Genomic DNA, 26481 nt, shown 5'->3' with positions numbered 1-26481 from the left:
AATTTGGCCAAATAAAGGAAACCAACTTGGACAGACTCTATAAAAAAAAAGGGTTATAACATGTGATTCACACTTTATTGTTATAAATATCACATCTTACAAAAGATAAAAAAAAAAAAGGATTAAAAAAGAACTGTGGTAAAAGACGATTTGGGCTAAAATTCAATGTAAATTTCATGTGAAATTCATATTAGTGCACAGAATACTCAAATTACTGCATTTCTGAGTATTGTATTTATACACACAAACAACATTACAGGACTTTGGGTGCCACAAGTGAGCTTTTGAATTCTTTGGCTTCCTAGAGGAAAAAAAAAAAAAACATATCAAAATACAGTAGAAAAATGAGGTATAAAACAAATTTACAAAACTAGGTTTTTTGGTGGAAGGGGGGGCAGGTAGTCAAAGGGTGTTTTTCAGGGTTTGTAAATTTGTTCTTTGGTGGTGACATCTGTTGAGACTTCCTCGTCATCTGAGTGGCTCTGCTGTGTGTATCCACACTGGAAAGTCTCCGATTGATTCCCACAAAGCGAGTTCTTCAAAACTCCTCCAAAATAGCACCATGTATGTATACCTCTGTCATTACTGCGTCCCTGAAACAGATAATAGCCGCGTTAGCCTGAGACGCCGTATCGGATATCCTTTACAGAACGTTGTGTCGCGTTCGACACCCAAAACGTTTGACTTTTCAAACGGGATAAACGGCTTCCTTTCAAATGAGAGCGTTTCGTACACGCAAGCCGAGGCTTCTGATCTGTCTGGATGTGGCTGTTGTGTGCAGAAGCTTTGAAATGCTTTGAAGTGTTAGAGAAGGGGCCAGTGGGATTTCGTCACCTCGTTTTGAAGTACAGTGATTTGGCAGTCGGTACCTTCTACTTTTCCCTGCAGTGTTTGTGGTTGACAGCCTGTGTGTGTGATGTGTTTCAGTCCCTGTCATTTACGTTATAGGCCCTTTGTACAGGTGTGAGCACTCATGCTGTCACAAACACACGCACACACACACACACACACACACACTTGCATCAGCAGTCTTTCCCTTGTCGCTCTTATACAGGGACTTAAGACATTTTTAAATACACAACAACAGCAGATGCGTTTAGTCAAAGGTCTGTGGCATGAGAACTCAAAGAAGTTCACACGCATGTCAGGGTGTTAGGGTGAGAAACAGGGACACGAAGGAAGCGGGCGTCTCATTAGTGCTGAGTTTAGGAAAAGTGAACTCTACCTTATAGGCACTGGGGGGATGCCACAGTAATGCCATACAAATGCGACCTCTGATCAGGTAAGTACTCATCCGTAAGCTCACTGGCATCTCGACTGATGGCGATGACCCCGTCTCTGTGAGAGGTCACAAACGCATTAAAATCATAAATCATAAATCAACATTCATGAAGCTCAAGTCAACAAATGCCAGTCACTGCACATGCAGTATTCTTAATGTAAAAGGATAAATATCTCAGCAAATGTGGCCTCACCAGGAGTGACTTGACTAGCTGTTGACTACTTTACATACCAGAGTTCCTTTCAGCTACAGGTACACTAGTTTACAAATTCTTACACACATGTACACTCCTCCCAATAGATCTCTCCAAAATCAAATGTTAGGTATTCATTTGATAGAAATGTTTCTAATTATGATGTCTTAACTCATGGGATCTGAGAGAGAAGTGTGTACGTACCTCCTCCAGTCTGTGTAGTAGTAATGATTGGCATAGAAGACCATACTGAAGGGGTAGTTTAAGTTACTGCGGATCACGCGTCTCCCAGTGCCGTCCGGTGCAATACATTCCAGATGTTTGGTTCCTGGTTACGAAAAAAGAAAAATCAGTTCATCAAGACGAATGGCATCTTCTTCAGTTGACTGCAGACTTCTCTCTTTTGCGCAGTTTAAGATGTCTGATTTAAAATTGTTTTGATTTGAGAACGTACCTGCATCAGCCCAGCAGACCTTACGAGCGGTGGAGTCATAGGTCAAAGCGTTGGGAAGTCCGATGCCGTCACGGACCAGCACTCTCCTGTTGAGGCCATCCACAGTGGAACTCTCTATTTTTGGGGCATCCCTGTTCCAGTCAGTCCAGAAAAGGGTTCTGTAGAGATGGCACGTCGGCATAATTAAAGACTGTAGACGCTGAAATCATTCTTCAAACACAATGTTCTAATGGGAAACCGCTGTATCCAAAAAAAATATGCTTGACTCATGTTTACGCTGAACAATGGGCCCAGTCCTGTCTGTCACCAGTTTGGCACTGATGAAAGTCAAACAAAATCGTCTGTTTTTATGTTAGGAATTTTCTCCCTTTTAGGTAGAAACGAGACCGCGAGGATGAAGTACACATAAACGTATCTCTGTTCTGCCTACACACAAAGTTTTAAGTCTGGACCAGAAAAATAAATTCCCCAACATGTTTTGAGAAAGTTTTGGCGTACCGCACTTGATCAATTACAATATGCGGCTTGGATTCAGTATTTTAGATGAGTTATTGTACACTTTAAAATTCGCTGACAATGGGTAAGAGAAACAAAAAAATGACAAATTGCTTAACACTTGTTCAGATAATGAGGAAGTCTGCCTGTGAGAGAGAGCAGAACACAGTGTGACGTTAGTACTAATTGCAGTTTCGTATGAACGTATGTAAGCATTAGTCTGACAAATCCACAAACTGAATTATACACAATCCATACATACGAGCAGACTCAAACCCAGGTGGGAAAGTGAATGTGACCCACACACACACACACATACACACACAGACGAACTCACAAACATAGAGGGTTATGATTAGCCATGAGGATTGAATTAGATGTGCTGCCCTCCTCCCTCCCTGACCCTCCAGATGTGCAGATGGTTGTGTGTGTGCGTGTGTGTGTGTGTGTGTGTGTGTGTGTGTGTGTGGCTCCTGGCCCACATGTTGCCTGCAGATCAGGCCTTTTCCCCCTGAGAACAGGCCTGGGCCAGCCTGTCGCATAACACCAACATCTGTGCCAATTTACAGACTCCTCTCTCTCTCTCTCGTCTACCTCCTCCTATTCTCTCCCCTCCCTCCCTCCCTCCCTCTCTTTTTTCTCATTCTTCCTATCTATCCATCTCTCTCTATCAATCAAGCGGAACCTCCGTAATACTGTATCTACGAAACGCATCCTTCGAGAGCAGGAAGTTGGCAAAGGGAGGGGAAATGAAGGCTAATTAACACGGTTAATTAGAGGGTTCATTAAGTGGAGATGTTGCCTTTACGTCATATCCACCTCCTATTCCTTCTACTTCTGAGTAAACAAGACGTCCCTGCCGTTGCACTCCACAGTCCGCTCAACATTCAAGCGTTGTTGTAATCAGACCAAAGCTTAGGCATACTGTCCAGGAAGAGATATGTCCTTTTCCCCATTAAGAGTGTCTAAACTGACCTCTCTCTCTCTCTCTCTCTCTCTCTCTCTCTCTCTTACGTCAATTCTTATTTGAAGACTAATGCACATCTGCGAAACATAGAAGTGTACTTCCGTTTATGACTGTTCGTTACTGTGTTCTTCACAATAATTTAATTTTGTTTAATGTGAACACAAGATAGCTAATCATTCACAATCATTTTAAAGATGTATCAAGTGCTGTGTTAATGCATCCAAAAAGAGAAAGACCAGTGTCCATGCAACATACGTATCGAGCGTCTCAGAGTGCTGATCTAGGGTCAGCTTCTCCTGTGTATATAAGTAGGTTTATTAGGATTATGCAAGGCTAAACTGCACTAAATACCAATAAGCACTTTTACACTGAGAATTTTGTTAAATCCGAGCCCTGGTCTCCCGTTGATGAAGTCATACCCTGAGGGAGAGTCCACGATGATGGCTCGCGGGTTCACCAGATCCGTGTCAAACAGGACTCGTCTGTTGCTGCCATCCAGGTTGGCTGTTTCGATCTTATCTGGAGTGCTGTCCACCCAGAACAGTCTCCTGCGTGCCACATCCACGGCAAGGCCCTCTGGACTGGTCAGTCCTGACACACATCCAACAGAGGTTATTCACATGCATACATGCAGTCGTAGATGGTGGTTTTATATTTCAAAATGTCAAAAGTACTGTTAATATTAGTCACATATTGTTAATAGAAGTTATCTAAGCTGCCTCAGGTTTCTATTTGGGTTTTATTTTAGGTTCCTGTGTTGATGACGATTTATCAGAGCTTTGTGTTACTTGTTTGAATACCTGTGTGGTTCCATTTGAATAACTGTATGGTTAAACTGTATGGTTGCTATTGTTCGCTGGGGTGCTGCGTTCACTGCACTGACTGTTCATGACAACATGTTAATTCTATTTTCTTTGGGCTCTGTTTACTGTGGGTTCTTCGTTACCTGTCCAGACTGTGTGTTAATGCTTCTCTGATGAGAGTTAGAACTGTGTCTCACCTGTGTTTATGAGAATCTCAGGCTCCGATCCTGCCTCCATGCTGGCTCTGTTAATGGTCCTTCCAGCAAGATCGGTCCAATATACTTTCCTTTCCCTGCAGTCATAGTCAATGCCAACCACTATGGAGCCCTGCAACAGTATATACAAACTGACATTATCCTGCAGCCAGAAAACCATTAAACAAGCTAAATAAGGGTCTAAATAAGAGTAAATAACAGGATCAGATTAATACATATTTATGTATCAGTTAATGGGAGGAATGAAGGGTGTCTCTCACATGCAGGGCTAAAAGAACAGAGGACTCTTCTTTATCCATTCGTGTCCCTTTAAGAGGCAACGCCCCAATCTGCTGGCCTTGAGCATAGAGCAGTGAGGTATCAAAAGGAGGCGGGGTTACATCTGGGCGGGGTATTGGGCGTATGGTGGGAGGAGCTACTGTCGGTGTACCTACGACATCATAAAATGATTCCGCATTAGTATTTAGAATATGATATTTTTACAGCATTTATATTATAACAGACCATTTCTACTTGGCCCAACTACATCTGTTGCTCGCTGGAAATTCCATTGCTGGTTGTCATGGTAATGCCTTGTTGCAGCTTTTGTATCTAAATAGCTTTGATAAAACAATTTCCGTTGTACTTTGAGTGATTTTAAAGACAAACCCTGGAGATGTAAAACTGTAGGATTTCTTTCCATCAACAATTGCCTAAATAATACTTAATACACATTATTTATATTGTACGGAGTTTGATGTGTGTAAATATTTATATTTAAAGTTATATGTAAGTCGTATGACATATTATTGATTTACAGAGAGTGTGGAACTCACAGGCGGGCTTGACAACATCATGAGATCTAGTTCCTGGCACTTCCCGTCCATCTTTGTCCACACACCAGCAGTAACTGCTGTCTCCATAGCACTGCAGCGGGTTAAACTCTCCCGACGAATCACACTGAGGCAGGTAGTTCTGGGGGCCCGGCTCTCCTCCGTAGTGCTCTATCAGACTGGCTCTCCAGCGCTCACACACCGTGTCTGGTCGCTGTGGCGGGGGAACTACAGATAGAACGAGAGCACACGAGAGACATAAATGTAATTTAAACCGCCATCTGTTTACAGCGGACAGGAGACGCGATATTAAATTAGCCGTAACGTAAACTGATTCATAAACAGAAAAGCATTAATAGATGATTCTGTTTAGCAAGAGACAACCAGGGGTAAGGATAATAAAACACGGTCAGTTTTTTTTTCTCTAAGAGACTGTTGGAAAAGAGAAAAAAAAAAAAACGCGCTGTATTTACAGAGGAAAAGTTTTATTCCCCGCGTGTGTGAGGGGGTCAGCGTCGTGTGTGGGAGGCCTGCGTGGGGACTTCTGTAAGTCCGGCGCTAAGAGCTGACGTACATCAGACACGTTAAAAGCCAGAGACGTCTGAGAACGAACTGTCTTAGTGTAGACATTAATGGATCCACGCTCTAATGGTCCCTGTAAGATCTCAGCAAAAAAAAAAAAAGGAAAAAAAAATCCTCCAATGAGCTCGCGCATCACTTTTAAAGAGAGACGGTGGGTAGATAAAAGAACCAGCTGCCAACGCAGAGGGGGTCAACGTGACCCTCGCGTGAGTTTACAAAGCAGTGTCATGTCAGGTAAAATGTGGACTGTGGAAGTCTGAGCAGAGACACACACCAGCTTAAACACACTAATCCTCCGTTTCTGCGCGGTCTCTCGTTTTTTCTTTCTTTCTTTTATATACAAACCCAGCGTGAGAACCTTACCAACATATCCCTTTCTATTCCTTTCAAATGAGAAACATTTGTTCTCTCCATTCCCATCCTATCTTACTCATTCAGCTCTCAGGGAACTGGGAATGCAGAAGGGGAACTGGAGACGTGTTTATGTGGTCTGTTCATAAAATCTTTATGCAGTCTTTTAATAAGCTGCTATAATGCATCCCTTGCAGTTGAAAGTTTATATTTAAGATTTTAAATACTTTATTTGCTCAGACTCTGAAAGTTCAAGTTCATGTCCCCCCCCCCCTTCTCTCTCTCTCTCTCTCTCTCTCTCTGTCTCTTCTAAACTTGGGAGTTCCGGGCAAATGAAGAGCAGAAGGCATTTCTTACACTGGTGAGAAGAACACACAATCACTGGTAGACAGAGTGAGGTTCACTAGATTACTGCAACTCTCTCTCTGTCTCCTACTGTGTAATCTTCTAAAAAGACTGGGTTTGGCTTTGATCATTTGGTACAAATTTAAGTGATTATTCAAACAACAGAAGAAACTAATTAGCAAATTAAAGCAGTGCTTATTTACTGGCCTTTACCGCACGTATCAGTGTATACCAAGAACATCTGGTTAAAGATCTAAATGAAAAAAAAAGACATTATAAAGACAGCAAGCTGTGCCGAGTAGTCCTCAACTGACCCTCTGATTCTGATTCACACTTTTAAAACCTTGTCTGACTTCCTGAGAATGCCTACAGATCTCTGACATGAGATAAGACGAATCTGATTGGACGAGCTTGTGTGTACCTGGTTCGTCACAGTTCGTAGGAGGTGTGCCAGGTGGTGTTCTGGTACCCTCTCTTTCCTGCCCCCTACTGTCCACACACCAACAATGTCCTGTGGAACCATGACACTGCAGAGGTCTGTATTGACCCTCCTCATCACACTGAGGGATGAAAGCCCCGATGAGAGGTTGCCCTCCCGATCCACCCTGTAGACTGTCTCTGTGTTGTTCGCACTGGGTCTTCGGGCGAGGAGGCACCACTGTGAAGAGAGAGATCACAGCATCAGTCATAGCTATGGTATGAACCAGGTAATCTGGTTTTCTAAAAAAACAAACACATAAATAAACACATAAACACAATAAAACGGTCATTTTTGCAAACTTAAAAAAAATGAAACAAAGTTTATATTGTTATATTTCTTGAAAATGTGTAAGATTTGTTAGCACAACTTCAGCTTAATCTGTGCCTCATTTGACTCCAAATTTGAAGTTCAAAAAAACAAAAAACAAAAAAAAGGCAGACAAGAGGAACAAGAGAAACAAAGTAAATCAAAATAAATTTATACATGTCCGCTCATTTATTTGTTTATGCTACCACATGTTCAGAATATGGGCAAAAAAAAAAAAAATTCTCCAAATTCACTGGGCCTTTCCAGTTACCCTGTGTTTTTTTCTTCAGGAGAAAGGTGCCACAATGTTTCTCCTTGACTTTGGGTTGAATGTAACCTGACAGTGCCGTAAGAGTTATGTAACCTAAACCAAGTTACCACTCACATTCCCCTTGCATGATCAAAGCCTGTCTTTTTGTGTTCTTGCTTTTTGCTTTAGAAATCCTAACAGGTGGTTCTGGATCTACAGTGCACTTGCATCTGGAAGTTGTACAAATGCTATTCTCTCCTAAATTGGGCAATTAGCCCTCTCCCAAAACAGATAAGCACTTCCAGACAATAGAGATACATCAGCTGGGATTTTCAAAGGATTTTCAATTATCTTGGGACAGAGTCAAATGAAATTAGCAAAATAAAGCAACATTTTATATCAAGATATATCTCACTGATAAAAACTAAACAGATTCTCTGATATAGCAATTTCATTATTTAGGACATGTACTTACATTGACTGGCGCCCAATCAGAGAATATGCTTGGATGGAAAATAGTTTGTTCAAGAGATCAAAACAAAAACCAGATGAGAAACGAATGAGTTTACAGCCTGGATCTCGTACCTGGTTCATCACAGTTCGTAGGAGGTGTGCCGGGTGGTGTTCTGGTGCCCACTCTTTCCTGCCCCCTACTGTCCACACACCAGCAATGTCCTGTGGAACCATGACACTGCAGAGGTCTGTACTGACCCTCCTCATCACACTGAGGGATGAAGGCCCCGATGAGAGGTCGCACTCCCGATCCACCCTGTAGACTGTCTCTGTGTTGTTCGCACGGGGTCTTTGGACGCTCTGGTTGCATTGAAACAGAAAAACAGGGACGTATCTAAGATTGGGTCTACACTAAGACAAACAAGAGAAGCAAAATGCACAAATAACTGCTGTAAAATAGCAGATTAAAAAAAAAAAGATTTAAATAGCTTCTCAAGTGAACAAAACCCCCAGCATCAATAATGACACGTTAGATGTAGACGTCGGAGTGAAAAACTCCGGTTTAGCTACAGTAAATACATATGCAAACATAAAAACAATTTCATGGTAACGCAAGCTAAACTAGGGGTTTCTGAGACAGTAGAGCTGGCTACAGCTCTTGGTAAGACTTCCTTTTGAAGTGGTGTCTCCTACCATTTTGAGGTTCACATTGGAAACCATCTCCTTGGAAACCTGCCTGACACTGGCACTGGAAAGAGCCAAGTGTGTTAGAGCAGGAGGCTTGGGTGTGGCAGGGTTGACGTCGACACTCATCGATATCTGTAGCAACAACATACGCAATACGACATTAATAGCTCTAAAAACATGGTACAGTGCAGAACCTTTCAATCAAATGGTAGAAACCTCACGGCCCATTGGTTCTTTCTTAGAGTGACAGCAGTAACAACCACTGGGAGCTGAGAGTGGAAAAAAAAAAGACAGAACTGGTCTGAGGGAGGGTTAGGCCACAGAACATTCTGGGAGCCTGCAGGAGATTTGGGGGAATTTTAGCAGGACATTGGAAGAGTTAACTATCCCCTGACCTCTTCTTGGTCTTCAGTTGGGAGGCTCCTACGCACATTCCCTCACTGAGGACATTGGACCATTGTTTCTGAAGAACCTCCCCCCACCACCGTCCCCTACTGCTCTAGCTTAACTGCAGACCCCTAACCTACAAATCTCTACTCACTGCAGCTCAGCACCAGGCTTGGGGTGAGAGAATGAGCCTGTGTTTAAGCCAACATTGAGCCTCTGTAACGCAACATATGCCATTAACAAATGGCTTTCACAACACACACCCCTCACATTAGCAAAGCTGGTAGCTCCTGATGGAGATCTGAGAAAATGTGTGTATTTTCAGTAACACGATAGTGTGACTCAATTGCTGGTTCATTCATGTTCCTCACCAGGCCATGCTTAAAGAAACAGGAACTGATTTTTGGAAGGAAATATCCTTGACCTGTGGTCTCTTTAAAAAGAACGAATAGATGAGGAAAAAAGCAAGGGTAAAAAGTTTAACATTCGAGCTATTTTCTTCCTGACATCTGTCAATGTGATTAATTCTGTGACTGCTTTAACCACCTCAATAGGGTCTCTATTATAGCAAACTGCAAAACTGAAATTAGTCAGAAAAAAAAACGTCCAGACTGATATCCTTGGTGTTTTGCATTAAATTTACATTTAGCATCAAATTTCAAACTTAGGATTAAAACTTAAACAGGCATTACATGAACATGAATGACGAAACAAACAAATGAATGCACAGTTGGACAAATGAACAAACATGACAATCAATAAAACATCATTTACTTTAGAACTGAACCTTCCCTTTAGCCGTTTCCGTCCTGAAGGACAGTTGAGCCAAAGCACGTGAAACGGAGAGAGCGTAAAACCGGGACGGCTCTTACCTACGCAGGTACGCCCATCAAATCCAAACTCATATCCACTCTGGCACTGGCAGCGGTGGTTGCCTGGCAGGTTCACACACTCAGAGTGAGCTCCGCACAAACTGAGGCCCTCTGCACATTCGTCCACATCTGAGAGAGAAACAAAGGCAAAGACCATTAAATCAGTCAAAGCGTGATTTCTGGTGAGAAAAATAACTCAACCAGGAGTTAGAACTCCAAGACTTATACCATTATTCATTCATCTGGACGTCGGGTATGTAAAGCGCTGTTAAAGAGTGCCCTGGTGTACGTTAAGTTTGGCATCTGGCACTGGAGAAATAAACCATGCTTTGCAATCAGCTACGTTTGTGATGACAGAGAGGGGCCAGGAGGGATCCCATCCCTATCCCAGCGCGTGGGAACAGGCCTGGAGGTTAGGGTGGGCCTGGCCACGGGGAGTCAGGTTTTGATCACTGCTGTTAATGATGGGGTGGAGAGGAGTTTGGAGGGGGAGGGGGAGGGGGTTTGGGGAGGGGGAGGAGGGGGGTTCCCTTCACTTCTAAGGACCCTATTACCTGCCCTGGACGAGGGAATGTGTGTGTGATTGTGTGTGTGTGTTTGTGTGTGTGTGTATGTATGTGTGTGCATGCGTACTTGTGTGTGTGTGTGTGTGCATGTCCTCTGGCAGGTGATGAAATTACACACTTGCAAGCGACCCTCTACACACTCCCCCAACAAATTATAACACACACACACACACAAACACAAACACACACACACACACACACACACACAATATACAAAGTGCCCTTCAGCAAGGGCCGGATATCAGCTCCAGATTCCCCCCCAACCCCTCACAGGAGGACTGATTTGAGGGGTGAAGGTGAGAGCTAAAGAGAGGAGGGGAGGGGAAGTAGGGCAGACAGCTGTGAGGGACATGGGGACAGTTTAGAAGGGAAGTGTGAAGCCTAAGCTCTCACCCTTCTTCAAACGAGATGCACCCAGGTGGGCTTCCCTCCTGCAGGATTAACAGCTGCAGATATGTGTGAATGGTTCAGGCTTTAATACCAGAGAACCACGGCTTTGCTTATAAATCCCCTAAATACACAATCTATTGAGTGTCCCCTGTACCCCTTCCCAGCCCCCCCCCCTCCTTTTCCCATATGGTACATGTAATAGAACATCTCCTCTGACCTCTAGAATGACACACAGACAAACCAGCATGAGATCCTGGGAAACCCCCCCCCTCCCTCCTGCCCACTGTCTGTCTTTTCCCTTCATGAGTCATGTGCATGTTATGGTTTAGTCAGCACTGGATAGACTTAAGTCTCGTTCCAGTGATGAGGCGGCGGTGGAGCAGGGCAACTTTCCTTTTGAAAGTGCTGCAGGGCTGATGGAACGCAGATGCGGCCTTGCTCCGGTGAACCGCGACAAAGCCAGACGCGCGGAGCGCATCCGAAAGCACTCCAGACACTCGAGAGATTAAACACAGTGTCAAGGACCTGGCCTGATCTCAAGGGAACTATATTTACAATTCAGGGAGGCATCATAGACCGTGTGTGTGGGGGTGAGACAGAGAATGAAGGAGAAGAGGGAGGGGGGGGGGGTGAGGAAGAAAGAAAGAATGAGAGAGAGAGAAGTGAGAAGCGTTCTCACCCTTGCCAACATCTTACCATAGCAGTTGTGGCCATCTCCCCTGTATCCTGTGGCACACTGGCACTGGAACTGCAGCCCCTCTCCGGGCAGGCACTGGGCAGTAGTGTCACAGTCATGGGTTCCAGAATAACAGGGGTTCATACGCTCTGGATCTGGGTTCTCAGCTAGAGAAGACAACAGGAAGCAATAAATTAATGAGCCAAACTTCGCAAGTAACAAACACTCTCCAAATGTGACCCGTTTACAAAACAGATTCCAGTGCCATGGTAAACAGGAAATAAAAAAATGATGCGTGTTACAATGGAAAAAGAGCAAAAACCAACTCAACTCTTTTTTTTCCCCAGTTATTCTCCCACATTTTATATAAATATATCAGCAATCTCCTTAGAGACCATAAACACAGAAACACACAGACACACAGACACACACACAGACACACACACACTTACACACACACAATGTATTCTGGACCAAAACACTCACAAATCTCCCATAACCAAAACTAATTCACTGCAATGTTTTACACGGCCTTGCTCTGGCCTGGCATGTGAATAGCATGGAAAGGGTTTAGGGAACTTCTGAGAAACAATTACGAACACAGGAAAAAATGCAAATGTCAAATTCAGACAGGACATTACGGTTACCAGGCAGCTCTGTGTGACCTCTGTAGACCGTCATTGAGTAATGGAGGTCCTGTGTTATGGTGGTGTTAACATATGGAGGGGTGTGAAAACCTCTACAGAGTCTCACAGTCAGACTTAAGTGGTCCATCACTGCATGACCTTGAGGGTTAAAACACTTGACCTGGACGGCACAACACCTTTAAAACAGCTATAAAACATCAGGCCACAACACAACAAGGAGAATCCAGTCATTTAAGTCTACTGACAGGGTAGAACTAGGACTAAAGTTACTCCTACAAAGCCTCTTGTCTGAGGAAAGTGGGATCTCCTTGTGTCCCAGAAGAAATGTTCTCCCGTGGATGCTCCAAGGACTCCAACACTCAAGGCCTGTCTCTGTAAGGGGACCATTCTTACTCCCCTCTGCCTAACGCAACGCCTCCCTGCCAAACATTAAAACCAGCTTGATTTCCTCACCCCAGGCCAGAGACCAATTTGGCCAATTATCAAAGCAGACAGGAAGACTTTTGTCTGAAGTGAGTGAGAGTGAGAGAGAGCGAGAGAGAGAGAGAGACAGAGGGACACAGAGACAGAAAAAAAGAGAGAAAGAGAGAGAGGGAGAGAGAGAGAGAGAGAGAGAGAGAGAGAGAGAGAGAAAAAGAGAGAGAGAGATAGAGAGAGAGAGAGACTCCACAGGGAAGAGGGAGAAGTGGAAAGAGAGAAAAAGAAGAAAACAAGAGGACGAGTATTGCCATGTGGGGAGGGGGGTGGTCCTGGTTCTTTTTAACTCTGCTCTAATTAAAGGGACAGAGCGACAGATCAGCAGGGAGGAGTGCTGGTTAAGACTGGGCTTAGAGAGGGAGGAGGGGGGGGGTGTCAGTGTACCAGGTGGGAAACTGTTGTCGTGCCTCAAAGGCGAAGCCTCCTCACTCACATAGCACATAACAAACATGTGTGCTTAACGTGTGTGTTCCTTGCATGACTACGGCTCCAAGTGTTTGCGCCCATTAAGCTTGTGAAAAGACTGCAGTCATCAAAGGCGAGCAGACGAGGAGGGAGATAATGGTTGTCACTACCTTCGCAATCTGGATACAAAAGAGAATTCTCTAGAACTACTTCATGTCAACATTCACTAAGGGCAGCAAAAACACTGCAGGTTCTCTCAGTCTGGTTTATTCTGGTTTATTCTCATCTCAAGAACTGACCTGAGGTGCTCTGCGTAGCAGATAAGACGCTACAATTTCGAGTCGAAGACTTCGAGCGGTTTCCTCTTAGGTTTCTCCTCAACAGCTGCATTTTTACCACTACTTTCAACCACTCTGAGACCGCAAGTCACTCAAAAGCACAGGCTCCACACTAACAGCTGTTGGAGGCCAACTGATACATGTGAACCAAGACATATTGTTACATAGGAGTGGATTCACTGGAAGGTGGATATTAAAACATCACTGTAGCATTGAGAGCCAAGGTCAAACATGATAGGCCTGACTACAGAAAAGTAACTTCATTATCAGACGATACAATGGTTCAACTAATGCTGAAAAGCAACTCATCACTGTTCAAAGTCTCACGAGCAGTTCGAAATACCCATCTGTCAGTCTTGCTAAATCATGGACAGAAATGGCCAGCTGTGTTCTTCACCCTCAGCTGGGAGAACAGAGGCGTCTCCAGGGCATCAGGAACTGGGGGGGGGGGGACAACTTTCGGGTTACCCTCCGTTCCCATGATATCACCCTACAACTATTTGTCCACCCACACGATTCCGTAAATCTGTCATGGGGGGATATTGTTTCAGGACATCCAACGTAACAGCGTTCTGACAGCTCTCACACTCCTTACAACTGTCTCTCAACAGCTGGATGAAGTCTTCCTCTTCCACACAAAACCCCGGTGGGCTGGCTCACAGCGCCCTCCCCGTCACCCCCACCCCCAGCCTGCCTCCAAAACCACAGAGAGACAGATAGTGAGAGAGATAGGAAGGGAGGGAGGAGAACAGACTGAATGTGTCCCAGATGAAGTCCAACTCATTACCGTAATTACATGAAGCATGCGAAAGGATGGCGGATTTTGGAGCTCTTTTGTTATAGAATTTAGCTGGTGACACTTCAGATCATCAACTTTTTTTCCTGTTCCTCTTTGTGCGTCCACTTCACCTTGAATGGACGGCTTCAGATTTACAAGAACGAGGGATGGGGGGCAGGGGAGGTGGGGTGAATGGGCGGAGAGGTCACGTCAGGTTTGGATGATTCTCATCAAGGGTGGTGATGTCCGTTCACACTTAACGGTGATTAGATCTGCTCTGATGTCTCACAATCGCTCACGGGTCAACAGGAGACATACGCAAGCCGACGAGCTTCGGGCCCAATCTGAATCTCTGCTTTATTTCAGAGTACAGCAAAGCATCTTCTGGTTGCACTTACGACAGTTATATACGCTTCTGACAACACGAATCCACTGTGACTTGTGAAACTGTTCTGATTTCTCACATGAGGGAACAAATTCAGTTAAAAGGTCAGTTTATAACCAACACAAGCCATAAGCTGGAAGACAAAGACCCATGTAATGCTGTTGGCTTGATGCTGCTGAGGTTCACTCATAGGAAGCTTGTACTGGCTCTTGTACCTGCAGTGTCTGTTGAATTAGAGCAACAAGCATCTAACAGGTGGTTCCTTACGATTACGGGGCAGAGATTATGAGAGACTGTGGACCTAGCTAGCACCATGTTGGAGAGACGGATTCCTCAGTCTTCCATCTGTCAGCGCGCTAATAAAGCAACCATCCCAAAAATGAGGGCAGGTCAGGGGGAACGGAAGGAGAGGGAGAGGGGGTTCGGCCTAATGTAAAGGGATATGCACTGAGGATATACATTTTACGCTAAGGTCCCTCCCCTGTTTCTGGATGAGGTTAGAGTTTATGATCAGTTGAACGGCAAAAAAAAAAAAAAGTGTTCATGCATCATAAATAAGCTTGGGGAAAAAATAAAACATTTTATATGACACAGTTGACTAGCAGAACAGTGTTTACTTCTCATAAACACTTGTGCGCAGTTGTCTTTCAGGCCAAGTGATTTAAAGAGCCCAAAATCCCATAACAGCTGCAAAAAAGACATTTTCGCGTTAATCCCATCACCCACAGGACCACACTCCGATCCACAACTTTCGGTGCTGGCCTACCTCCGACTGGGCTGATTTTGTTCGTGATGGCGTATCTAAGGAGGCTCTCCTCCTTGATGTACATGACGAAAACACGCTCTACAGAAAGCTGCTGGGTCTCCAGTCCAGTGCGAGGCCCGTGTCTGCAGTCTCTGTAAGTGATGTTCTGTCTGAGCTGGAAAGTGAAGGTCTCGGCTCCGCTCTCTGCAGACACGACCGTGAATTCACGTACCGACGTGGAGGTGATGACTGTGGACAAAGCGGGAAAACTACGTTACCCATAATGCATGCAAATCTCTAAAAAAAGCTCCCCAGCTGCTTTTACACAACCTCACTGACCCTCTTCGTCATTCGGCCATAACCACAGCATTTGGTAATTAAGTACGCTTTTGAGCTGTACACATCTGCATGAAAAACTGTTTACGTTTGTAGTTCATCAGAGACAGACACAACTTCCTTTTAAAGGAAGTGGGAAACTGCTGTTCTTTTTATAGCTTGAGCCCCATCAACCCCTGATCTCTATCTATAAGCAATGAAAGAATGGATACCAGAGAAAAAAGACAGTAGCGCCACCATTACATCATGCAATTAGACACTGAGTGGTAGAGATGCAGAGCTGGCTCTCTATCAGGCTGGATGAAACATTTGCATGTGGCTGCCTATGTAAAACCAAAAAGTTCTTGAAGAGCAAGTCATTATGTAACGTGTTGAGAAACCGTGCGAAACTTCATGAAACGTAAGAGCCATGAAACACAAATAAAATGTTAAAACAGTTGTATTTGATATTACTATCGTGCTCTGAGACACTAAAACACCACTTGGTATGTTCTGCTATTTTTGAGTATAACAGTAAAACAGAAGGCGTGGATGGCGGAGGTACCTGTGGGGTAGTATTGGTAGGTCTCCTTAAATGGCTCCAGCTGTACCGTGGCACCAGGAGGCATGAAGGGCACACTGCCGTGAATATGAGTGTCCACACTGAGGTAGTTTTCAGAGTCTAAACCCTTGGCTGTTTGGACGATGCTGAGGCGTTGGTTGCCAGGGTAAAATGTCACATCAGCATAGCGAGTAAACTCCGCACCTTTGAGAGAGAGAGAGACAGACAGAGAGAAACAGTGAGAGAAAGAGAAATACACAATGTTCATTTCACCTTTATCCTCTCACAGATGCTTTGTTCACCTAACAGTCATAAAATACGGTGCTGACATGTTCTCATTTTACTACAAACAAATTTTAACGCTGTCTAATCAAACACAGATGAAGGTTATGGCCCCTGTAATGGGGCTTGATGAAAACATGGGTGTTTCACAAAAATAAAGGTTTTTTTTTTTCACGCAAAGTAAAAACACACAGCACTAGAACACCTGATTTAAATTAGTCAGAGGGGTGGAGGCCCTGATGTTTACCCCTCGAATATCAATCCTGGGGGACCCTGGAGACAACCCAGCTGTGAGCCCCTGAACCTGAACTGCTGTACCTTGAGCATCTTAGCAAGAGGGCATATGTTAACCAAACATACAGTACCAAAAAGAGAAAAAAAACACAGCGAATGACATCATAGAGGCCTCACCTGCAATGCGGAAGCCATTTTGGCTGTTTGGCAGTTCCAGAGCAAAGAGCCAGCCAAATAATCCACCAATGGGAGCAACAGGCATAAGTGCCCAGCCTACAGGCTCTGGGACCTGACTCATAGCGGTGTATGCCCGTCCGTCACCAACCACGATGTAGGCATGCAGGTCAATGTTGTTCAGCTCCACGGGAGTGGACCCCACAGATACCACTCCACTCACCTTCCCATTCACACGATGTGGGACACCTGACAAGGTAAGAGAGAGAAACAATATCCACAACATGATGGTCAAGAACAATTCTTATTCATCTATAAAAATAATTCATTTTTCATGCTTATGGATGACTTGGCCGTAAGGAAAAAAAAGAAACCCAGACTCAAATTTATTTTTCAGGCAATAGTTAAAATGTCCCAAAATCTTAATAAATGTGCCTAGTCCCCATCAAATCAATGAAATAAATCTACAACTTGAAAGGAAAAAAAAAATTTAAAAAACCAAGTTAACACTTGGTTTCAATATTAGGAAGTTACAAGTTATATTCGCTGAGAGACTCGTTTCCACAGAGAAGGACTGGTGTTGTTGTAAATAGTGTCGGAATTGTGCATTGGTAATTTTTTCTCCTCACATCTCCTCCTCATTCCGACTTTGAGCACACAAAGCCTCCACTGTACGCACATCCAACACAACCTCCTCTTCAGCACAAGTGTCTGTCATCCAGTACAAACCATCAAAAGGGAAGTGGCGCTTCGGATTGCAGCTCAAGTTTGCTTTCACACTTTTCAAACGGGCTTTGTGTTTGGGGTTTTTTTTTTTTTTTTTTCCTTTTCCTTTTCGGGTAGACATTATGACATCACCGTGTCCGAGAGAAGAGTTAGTCTAGACTCTTCTGAGAGTTGTTGAATGATTTTCATTCTGGAGTCAAGCTTTTCAGACAGATCGAGTTCCTTTGGTAAAAAAAAAAACAAAACTTTTCTGCCTTCTGTGCACTAGTCATGACTATTAAAAAGACTCTCTCAGCCGTGGGTTTTGCCTCTGCTGGTAAACGCGAATGCTTGTTGCCACTTACGGACAATTAAGAGGACTCTCTGTACACAAATGCACTAGTTAATGTAATGAGAGGTGTATTTGAGGAGTTGTAGCCAGGTCAGAGACATTGATCTAACAGGAAATAACTACACTGCTGGAAACATGGTGATGTTGTGCTGTGACAACCGAGGCTTCATGAAGTTCTGACCGAGTGTGTCTGTGAGCATGTGTGTGTCTGTGAGCAGGTGTGTGTGTGTGTGTGTGTGTCTGCGTGTGCATATGTTTGTCTATGTGTATTTGACCACTGCAGAGTACGCGCTGCACGAAGCCCCTCAACAAATATTCACACAGCAAAAATGAAAATGTAGCAATACGTTGCTAAAACATACAGTAATGTCGTCAGTATTCCTAGACAGATTTCAAAAATGTTTCATGACATCCACAGTGAAACAGAACTCGACACTATATCAGGTTTTATAAAATCTTACAGTAGCCTGAATGTCCTCCAGGAATAAAGTGACCATATTTAAACATTGCACTGGAATGGAATGCAGAACTAATATAGTGGACCTTTCACGGCCTCACCTTCCCAGACTCACCGTTTGGCAGGCAGTGGCGTCCATTGCCATAGAAACCGGAGCGACAGTGGCAGCAGAAGCCTGTGGTGTAGTCGGTGCAGTATCCATTCTGAGAACACTGCTGTTGAAAACGTGCGCATGTCTCTTTGTTATCAGTGGAATACTGGATCACTGCAGGATAGAGAGATAGATTAAGAGAGAGAAAAAGAGAGAGAGAGAGAGAGAGAGAGAGAGAAAGAGAGAGAGAGAGAGAGAGAGAGGCCAATGAGTTCAGAGGCAACATCAGAACTTCTTCTAAGTTTTAGCTTTTTCTGCCAACATTCAAAGGGAAACAGAGGGTCCACAGAGATTTTAGTTGATATCTGAGCCAAAGCAAAAACAAAGTTTGAGGCTGAGAGTGAAAGCAAATAGCCAAGTTGGTCTAATCTAATCCATAAGTCTTTAATGATCGTACAAATTTACAACTATTGAAACTCCATAATCAGCAAGGAGGATGGTATCTAAATCTATCTGGATAGGTTAAGACAGATCACCACATATAAAGTGTCAGACAAGAAATCTGTCCTCAAGTAAGAAAAAAAAAAAAAGCCAAGAATTTGCCCTGCGCTGCCTCTAAAACCTAAAATCCATGATTTTAACAGAGCAGCCCGATCCACTCCCTCTGTCAAATATGAACCCCGTGTCATCCATCTGCGGTCCTGGCAGGGGCCCAGTAATAGGCCCAGAATATTTGTTTGTGCATCTGCGCGTGAAGACATTTGCTAGCTCTGGATCTCTGGACGCTGACAAACACGCTGTCTGTGCTGTCCGACAATCTCATTCCTGGTTTGACTCAGTTTAGACACTCCTCTGTTTTGCGCGGAGGGAGTAAAGCTTGTTCCAATTACATGGCGGTGACCCATGAGACAAACAACCGAAGGCTACGTTATTCACATACGAGTGCAGGTTATGCTGGCCTTGAGTCAGAAGTAGTTCATCTTTTTTTTCCCCCTCTAGTACTTTGAAGATTATTTAAGTGGAGCATGGTTGAGGGGAAGAGGGTAGTGAATGGTGGAAGCGAACAGATGTTATGGTGAGATGAGTCAGGGATTCGAGAGTGAAATTAGATAAAAAGATAAGGGGGAAAAAAAAACAAAAGTCAAAGCGAAAGAGCATGCGGTACACATATATGAGCAAAAGAATACATGTATTGGAGTCACCTCCTGAGTCAAAGTCTGTTTCCTCGTCTATGCTAACCACCTCGCCATCTGGTGCGTGAGGAGGGCTACCCTCCTCCCTGTTAGGGTATACCTCCAGCACAGCCTGTTCGGGCAATGGACGCTGTGGATGGCCCACGTCTTCTGGAGGGAAATTGTGGTTCTCTTGCAAGGGATACTCTCTGGGACCAGACCGGCCAAGAGCTGTGTCTTGAGGGTTTGGATTTGAGGCGAGAGGTTGGTCCCCATCATATGGCTGAGGCTGAGATTGCCCGGGCTGGACTTTGTGACCCGAGTCACGCTCAGGCACTAGGAACTTTGGGATGGTTTGTGTCTGGAAATCCGGATCGCCTGTTAGAAATTCATCTTCATTGAAGACTTCGTCTCCCTCGGGGTACAGCTCAGGGTACTCGGGCGTGGTGCTGAAATCACCCACCAGACCTCTAGGTGCCACAGTGGCCAACAAACCTCCCACTGCTGCAGGGATGACATTATCGAAAGAGTATCTGTTTCCAATATGAAACAGCCAAACCCCAGGTATTCCTGTGTTCCCCATCCTGAGGAGGGATAAAATGAAGATGAATTAGAGATGCTCAGGACATTCTAAAGTGGTTGCTTCACAATACTCTTCTATCTTACCGTTTAGCTTTTCAATCCAAATTTGCTACACATTCACAGTCTCAACCATCATTTCAAAATAGCCCACAACTCCATCTTAATGTTCGCATTTTTTTTTTTGATTTCTGTGTCTAAGAGACAAGTCTAATTGCCCAGTTTTGGTTTAAACAATTCCCAGACTTACTGATAGAGGTTCTTCACCGACTGCTCAGTCCTTGTGATACTGTAGTATGGTCCCTCAGTGCGTGAGAAGATTAAGAATGGCACCTCTCCTCGGCTAAAACCCACTCGAGCAGGAAGCTCAATCTCAACGTTGTAAGATTCTTTAGGGCGTGTCCCAAAAAACTGCAGCCCATCCTCAGGATACAGGAACAGAGCATAGGTATCCGTCTCATCATAGGCCACAACCGCTTGGAATGTGTTCACCTATGAGGGAGTGACAAAGAATTAATCAACGCATTTGACTAATTTTTTAATATACTTTTACTTTTTACAAACTCTACATACAATGCACAGTATAACCACTTGCTGACACAACAACTGTGTCTTATTTTTATAAGTTCCAAACTTACCCATGAATTTAACAAATAATACCATCTAGGCTATTTGGTCTCTTGAACCCAATTTCAGTAATTCTCACAACTTCCTACAAGTCGTATCATTCTTTTCTATAAGCTCTGGTAACCTACCAGACATACTCACTCTAAACTATCAGAATTTCCCACTTTAAATCTTGTCCTTTGCCTTCTCCTCTGCTGTTTCTGATGACCAGTTAAAGGAGACTCAAAAGGCCAATAAAGCAAAGATTTAAGGAGTTGTAAATGTTGGTGTCCTGCCCTATGCAGTTTCTTAGACTGCCGTCTGTGACACTTAAGTGTCTTGTTCAAGCACTGGGACACTGGGCTACTTGTCCGTATCTGATGCAGGAGACAGTCATTCATAGGCACTTACATCTTCCAGGATTGGAGCTAAGACATTAAGTGAACAGTTTTGAAAGAGAAGCATCTCTGGGGTATTTTAAAATGGATATTAAATGGTGACCCAACCCCCAACTGTATGTGAGTCTTTCGCATACAGGATCTGCGTGAAATTCCTCTCCTCTTTCTTTGGTAATCCTGGCTGTCCCGAGTGGTGCTATCACCTCCATCACCACTGTCACAAACAACCCCCCAACCCTAGAGACACAATGCTGCATCTGGCTTTCAGAAACCCCTAGGCAGCCTAATTCCACAACACATATCCCCCCTTCCAAGCCACCCACCCACCCACCCACCACCACCACCACCACCACCACCACCACCACCCCTCAGCCTTATTACTCCTACTCCTAATTACAAGACCACACTGCCTTCAAGCAGCGCAGAAACACACCCATAAACAAGATTGTTTAAAGATGTTATTGTAAATAATTAGACTCCCATTTGTAGCGAGGCTTAGATGGGGGCCGAGCTGGATTTCAGGCTTGGGATGGTACCACTGGGCACAGAGCCATTGCAGGCTGATGGAACACAGACCATGCTTGATTTGGACTTGGACAGCTTATTTGTTCAAGAAGTAACACCTCCATAACCCACCCCCACCCCCACCCCCCCCCCCACCCCCCCCCCCCATCCCTTCTAAGTCTACACAACCAAGGTAAAAAAAAAAAAAAAAATTAAATCCCAAAGGAAAACACAGGGATCATCCAGAGTTTCCCCCATTAAGTCCCTCCGAACTTAAGCAAACTCTCGTCAGATCGGCAAGGCGGAAAGATAGTAAATCGATTTGAGGATGTGCCTTTCTCAAAGCCCAAACATTCCCTGTGGTTTAAAACTCTACCTACCACTGTAATCAATTAAATTTAAGTCAGCAAATGCAATGAATGACAGAAAAACAGTGGGGAGTTTGGCTCAGAACAGCAGGACTTCGCAAGTAAGTAATGATGAACATTCTCAGCCACAAGCAGAGTTGATAATCTGGGACAGGAATGCCTTCGCCTGATTTAATTAGGTGCTTGGTGGTATGGACTATCAATTCTATACATGCAGTGGATCCACGACGACCTTTTTAGAATAAGATAAGTGACATTGTGTTGCTATCACCAGTGTAAACACATTGTATAGTTGGGACTGAGTCTGGTACTTGGGGGAGGTTGTGTTTATGTGCAGTCTGGAAGGCAGTGGAGATTTTGTTGATTGCTTGCGCAATGGGGATTGCATTTCTGAGGACATTGGGACATTTTTGTGGAACTCTGCAAGCAGAAAAAAAAAACCTTATCCCCTGAACTAATAAATAACTAGAGATAATACTTTATGCATAGCACAGCTGTCTCTCCTCTTGGTTTGCAGGAACAAGTCAAATATGTACCACAACTATGAGGAGCAGAATAGCCCATTCATTCGAGTGCGTTAAAATAAACTGGCAAGACACAGTATTCTCTTCTGTATGCCTTCTTCTCAATCAGTGGTGAAATCAGTCCATTTAAACATAGGGCCTCACCCTGGCAAACAACCAGTATACTTGAGAGCACACATCCAAAGCTCCAAAAACACTCAACATTTTATAGCACTAAAATGGTGGGTATCACTGACCTCTGCAATAAAACCCATTATCTGAACCAGGCACAGTGATCTGGCACTTGCAAAGTTTACTAATAGTAAAGGACTCATAAAAGGCCCTGTATTAATAATAACTCATTTAAGTTTAAGTTTGGTGAATAACAAATCGTGAACACAGCTGTACCTTCAAAATGCACCTTATTGCTAAAATGCCTCCAGGAGACTACTTGTGTAGTATTAACATGTGATGAATTAGTTTGAACAATCACAAAAAGTAGTTCATTAAAAGGTTGGTGGAAAAACTCATGTGCTTAAGTGTTAAGCATCAATTCTCTGTAATAGATGAACGAGCCAATACTGTGATAACAACAACTGGCCATGGACCCATTCTGGTTTCTATTAAAAAGCACAAAGCTTCCCCTTCAAAACGTCAATTCTAGACCCAAGCCCCTCCCAAAATAATGCAGACCAACTAGTTAGCCCATGCCCAAGGATCTTAACGCGACCACTGGGAAAGCAATCGAAAGTTCTCATTATTAGACCAATTCTTATCAAAAATTTGTAATCAGAGATAATGATAGGCCTTTACATCACCAATTATAAGAGACACATGATTTGAATTAATAATAAGGGTGGATATACTATCTCACCACTGTTTTGTAAGCTGTGCTGGTTAATTAGATGCTTGAGCACATTTGAGACTGATTAGTGGTTGCTGAGCACTGGCATTGTATGCACAGATGACCTCTGGGGATGAGATTAGGCTAGAAGAGGGGGGAATAGGTTGGGACAGACGACTGATGACCGACCCTGATAACCCTAAGGGAGGGGGTCAAGATGCGTCAGGGTAAGCCCATTGCACTAAGGTCACACGGCGTAACCCTTAAAAAAAATGCTCTTACCCTGTTGGATAGCCCTGAGCTGCGGGAAGTCTCCTCGTAGGCGGCCACGTTCTCCCAGGTGGCAATGACAGCATGGGTTGGGGTAAAACGGGCATCAGGGAAGCCCCTCTGTACTTCCGATGCCACTCGATTCAGCACGTTGGGCGACTCGGTCAGCCGATAGTAGATGGCTCCTCTTCCGTTACTGGTGTCGATGTCGGCAAGGAAAGGAGCAATGACAGGGAAATCAGTGGGGAAGCCATCGTCAACATATTGCTTCTCCATAGGTAAATCCTGAGTCGAGATGATTCCATTGGTGGCCACCTGTACACGTCGGAGACAGAATATGTTTTTCAAAGTGGTTCCGTTCTAAAACTATTATGCAGCTTCCTCTTGTTTTCTCCTCTTCCTCAAAGGTGCTCATCTGATATTTTTTTAAAAAAAGCTATGACCCTGGTATGGTGATTAAAAAATGCACAAGAAATTGTGATTCTCTGCACATCGGTTCCCCCAAAGGGAGACAGGCTGGCAGAGGAGAAGACATGTTCAGAGTTTTGAAACTGGGCCTGCCTGTGGTAGCTGGGGTAAAGTCATTCAGACATCTCTTACTATATGAAAGGGTTATGCAAGGACAGACTTCAAACCTTGTATGTAGTATCTGCTGAAGTATTAAATCACTCATGGTGATTCTTTACCACAATTTGATAAGCACTTATGGAGATTACTCATTACGTAAAAGAAAAAGTTATGTATCTTATCACGGAGGATTCTCAGGCATTCAATAAAACTACATTGTGATAAAAAAAAAAAAAAAGTACACCACAAGACCTCCTTGGTTAGCTCTGACAAAGTGGGAAAATCTGATTTGCTATTATAACTTCGCTAAGTGAATTTCAGCAGTAAATACAGACACAGAACAACTGCCCAAAGGAATGGTTGACTTCAAACCGCAAAATAATTTTGAGGAATTTCAAAACCGTTGTGCACAGCAACAATGACACCATGTAAGACCTGAGTTCACATCACATTCCATCAGACTTTTCCTAAATTGAAAGCATTTCGCAGGATATTAGCCTAAACATTTATGAATAATCGCCCAGATCATTTTCAGGATTATTTTCAAAGTTTCGTTGTCTGAATCAAATATTTATCAGTGACGTGTATAAGACATTAAACTTAAGCGAGGACTTACGTATAATTTCCTGAATAACGCCTCATAGAAATACATAGGTTTCGTCAAAGTTATCACTTGAGAAGTTTCATCGTCTCCCTCTTGCAAAATCAGATCGCCGCTAAGAGCACCATATGGAAAAATGTCGCTCCTTTGAATGGCTGTGACAAACCAGACTGCCCATGAGAGGTTTAAAAAGAGAATCGTCAACATGTTTCTTGACAGCATCATTCTGTCAATAGCAAACATACATTGAACTACCTAACTCGGAGGGGATTCACCCGGCAAGCGACAGCGCTCTGTAATGATGGTAATATCTATAGGAATTTCAACCCATATCAACCCCTACCCCTGACCGAAGTGCTCTGGAAGTTAACGGGAGGGCTTTAGAAAGACAAGGAGACGTGATTGGCTGCGATCCTTTGACGGAGAATATACTGGACGCACCATCTGGTTTCGATTAGACTGAAGAAAAATACAATTTTTAAAGTAAATGCCTCATCTCGCGATGAAAATGTTTATCCATGTTCTTTTCAGCAATCTTTTTTGTGCTTACAAGTTATTTTAAACTGAGGGAAGAATATACTTCTGTCATAGATTATATGTGAGTCATAACTTTTTACTCACTTCATGAGTGATTTCAGTGAAGTGATTCATGTTTGAAGTGAATTTCCACTGTGCGTGTGTTAATTAAATATGCATGGTATTTATTTAATCAAATGTTCATTTAACTGTTAAAAAAAGGGGCAGTAGTCACCTGATCAATGTGAATTGAAATGGGCCTGCGTGGACTGAGCCTATTAATTTTTATACAGACTGAATGACATCATCCCAATTATGCGATATTATCTGCTGGATAATGATCTGTTGGTGTAGTGCATTACATTCTGGGGGAAAAACTCAAAACGCTTCTGTGAATTACATATTTCAGTTGCATGAACTCAGTGCTTGGACACTCATTTGACTATGAATCAGTGATAAAGGCGACTTCTCCTTTGTCGGACATTTATGAAATACATTAACGTTCTTTAAGTCCTGTTTAAATGATAGCAGCAGGTGGGACCTTTATTTAAGTAATCAAGCCAGTTTTCTCTGTAATTCTGTACTGTTCAAAGATGAATTTTAGAGTAATTTTGGCAACATTGTGGTCCTCTGCAGAGCTTGTACTGCCACCTAGCGGTGATTATGATATGCCTCACCATAACCAGCACTGCTGTTTATATTCCTTCTATTATATCGTACATCATGAATGTCACACGTGTGTTTTTGATACCATGACAGAAGTTAAGGAGTAGCGTTCATCAAATGAAGAAGCTTCAAAGTTGCTTTAGGGTTAGTTAGGAGAATAAGGAAAGAAATGCTTTCCTCTGCAGTGAGAGACAGATGTCATTCAGTTAGATTTTTGACGTATCAGTGAATATGTGAAGTTGTTGTTTAACAGTGTTGGGATTATTTTGATCTGTGCTCCTCTGACTGTTTGAACTTTAGAAACAAAGAAAGAGCTGATATCTAATGAATTTTATAAAGGCTGTTTATCGTTTGGCATTATGACCTCAGAGCC

At 43.5% G+C, this 26481-nt stretch overlaps 1 protein-coding gene across 1 annotated transcript; it reads right to left on the bottom strand.

Moving 5' to 3' along the window:
- Nucleotides 1–544: 544 nt before the first annotated feature.
- Nucleotides 545–25133, bottom strand: nid2a (nidogen 2a (osteonidogen)). The gene is made up of 21 exons (XM_030788220.1): nt 24942–25133; nt 23771–24073; nt 20516–20757; nt 19717–20270; nt 18539–18688; nt 16913–17158; nt 16223–16423; nt 15364–15591; nt 11588–11734; nt 9936–10064; nt 8686–8808; nt 8122–8361; nt 6921–7211; nt 5225–5449; nt 4670–4839; nt 4392–4521; nt 3811–3982; nt 1930–2087; nt 1680–1803; nt 1226–1338; nt 545–593 (listed from the first exon to the last, which is right to left on the bottom strand). Exons 1-20 carry the CDS (start codon nt 25131–25133, stop codon nt 1227–1229), a joined length of 4137 nt encoding a protein of 1378 aa, XP_030644080.1. The 3' UTR covers nt 545–593; nt 1226.
- Between the last annotated feature and the right edge of the window lie 1348 nt (nt 25134–26481).

The sequence above is a fragment of the Chanos chanos genome, chromosome 1 (genome assembly GCF_902362185.1).
Source record: "Chanos chanos chromosome 1, fChaCha1.1, whole genome shotgun sequence".
Classification (NCBI taxonomy): domain Eukaryota; kingdom Metazoa; phylum Chordata; class Actinopteri; order Gonorynchiformes; family Chanidae; genus Chanos; species Chanos chanos.
Note: the sequence above shows the minus strand (reverse complement) of the source record. Positions and strands in the feature narration are given on the sequence as shown.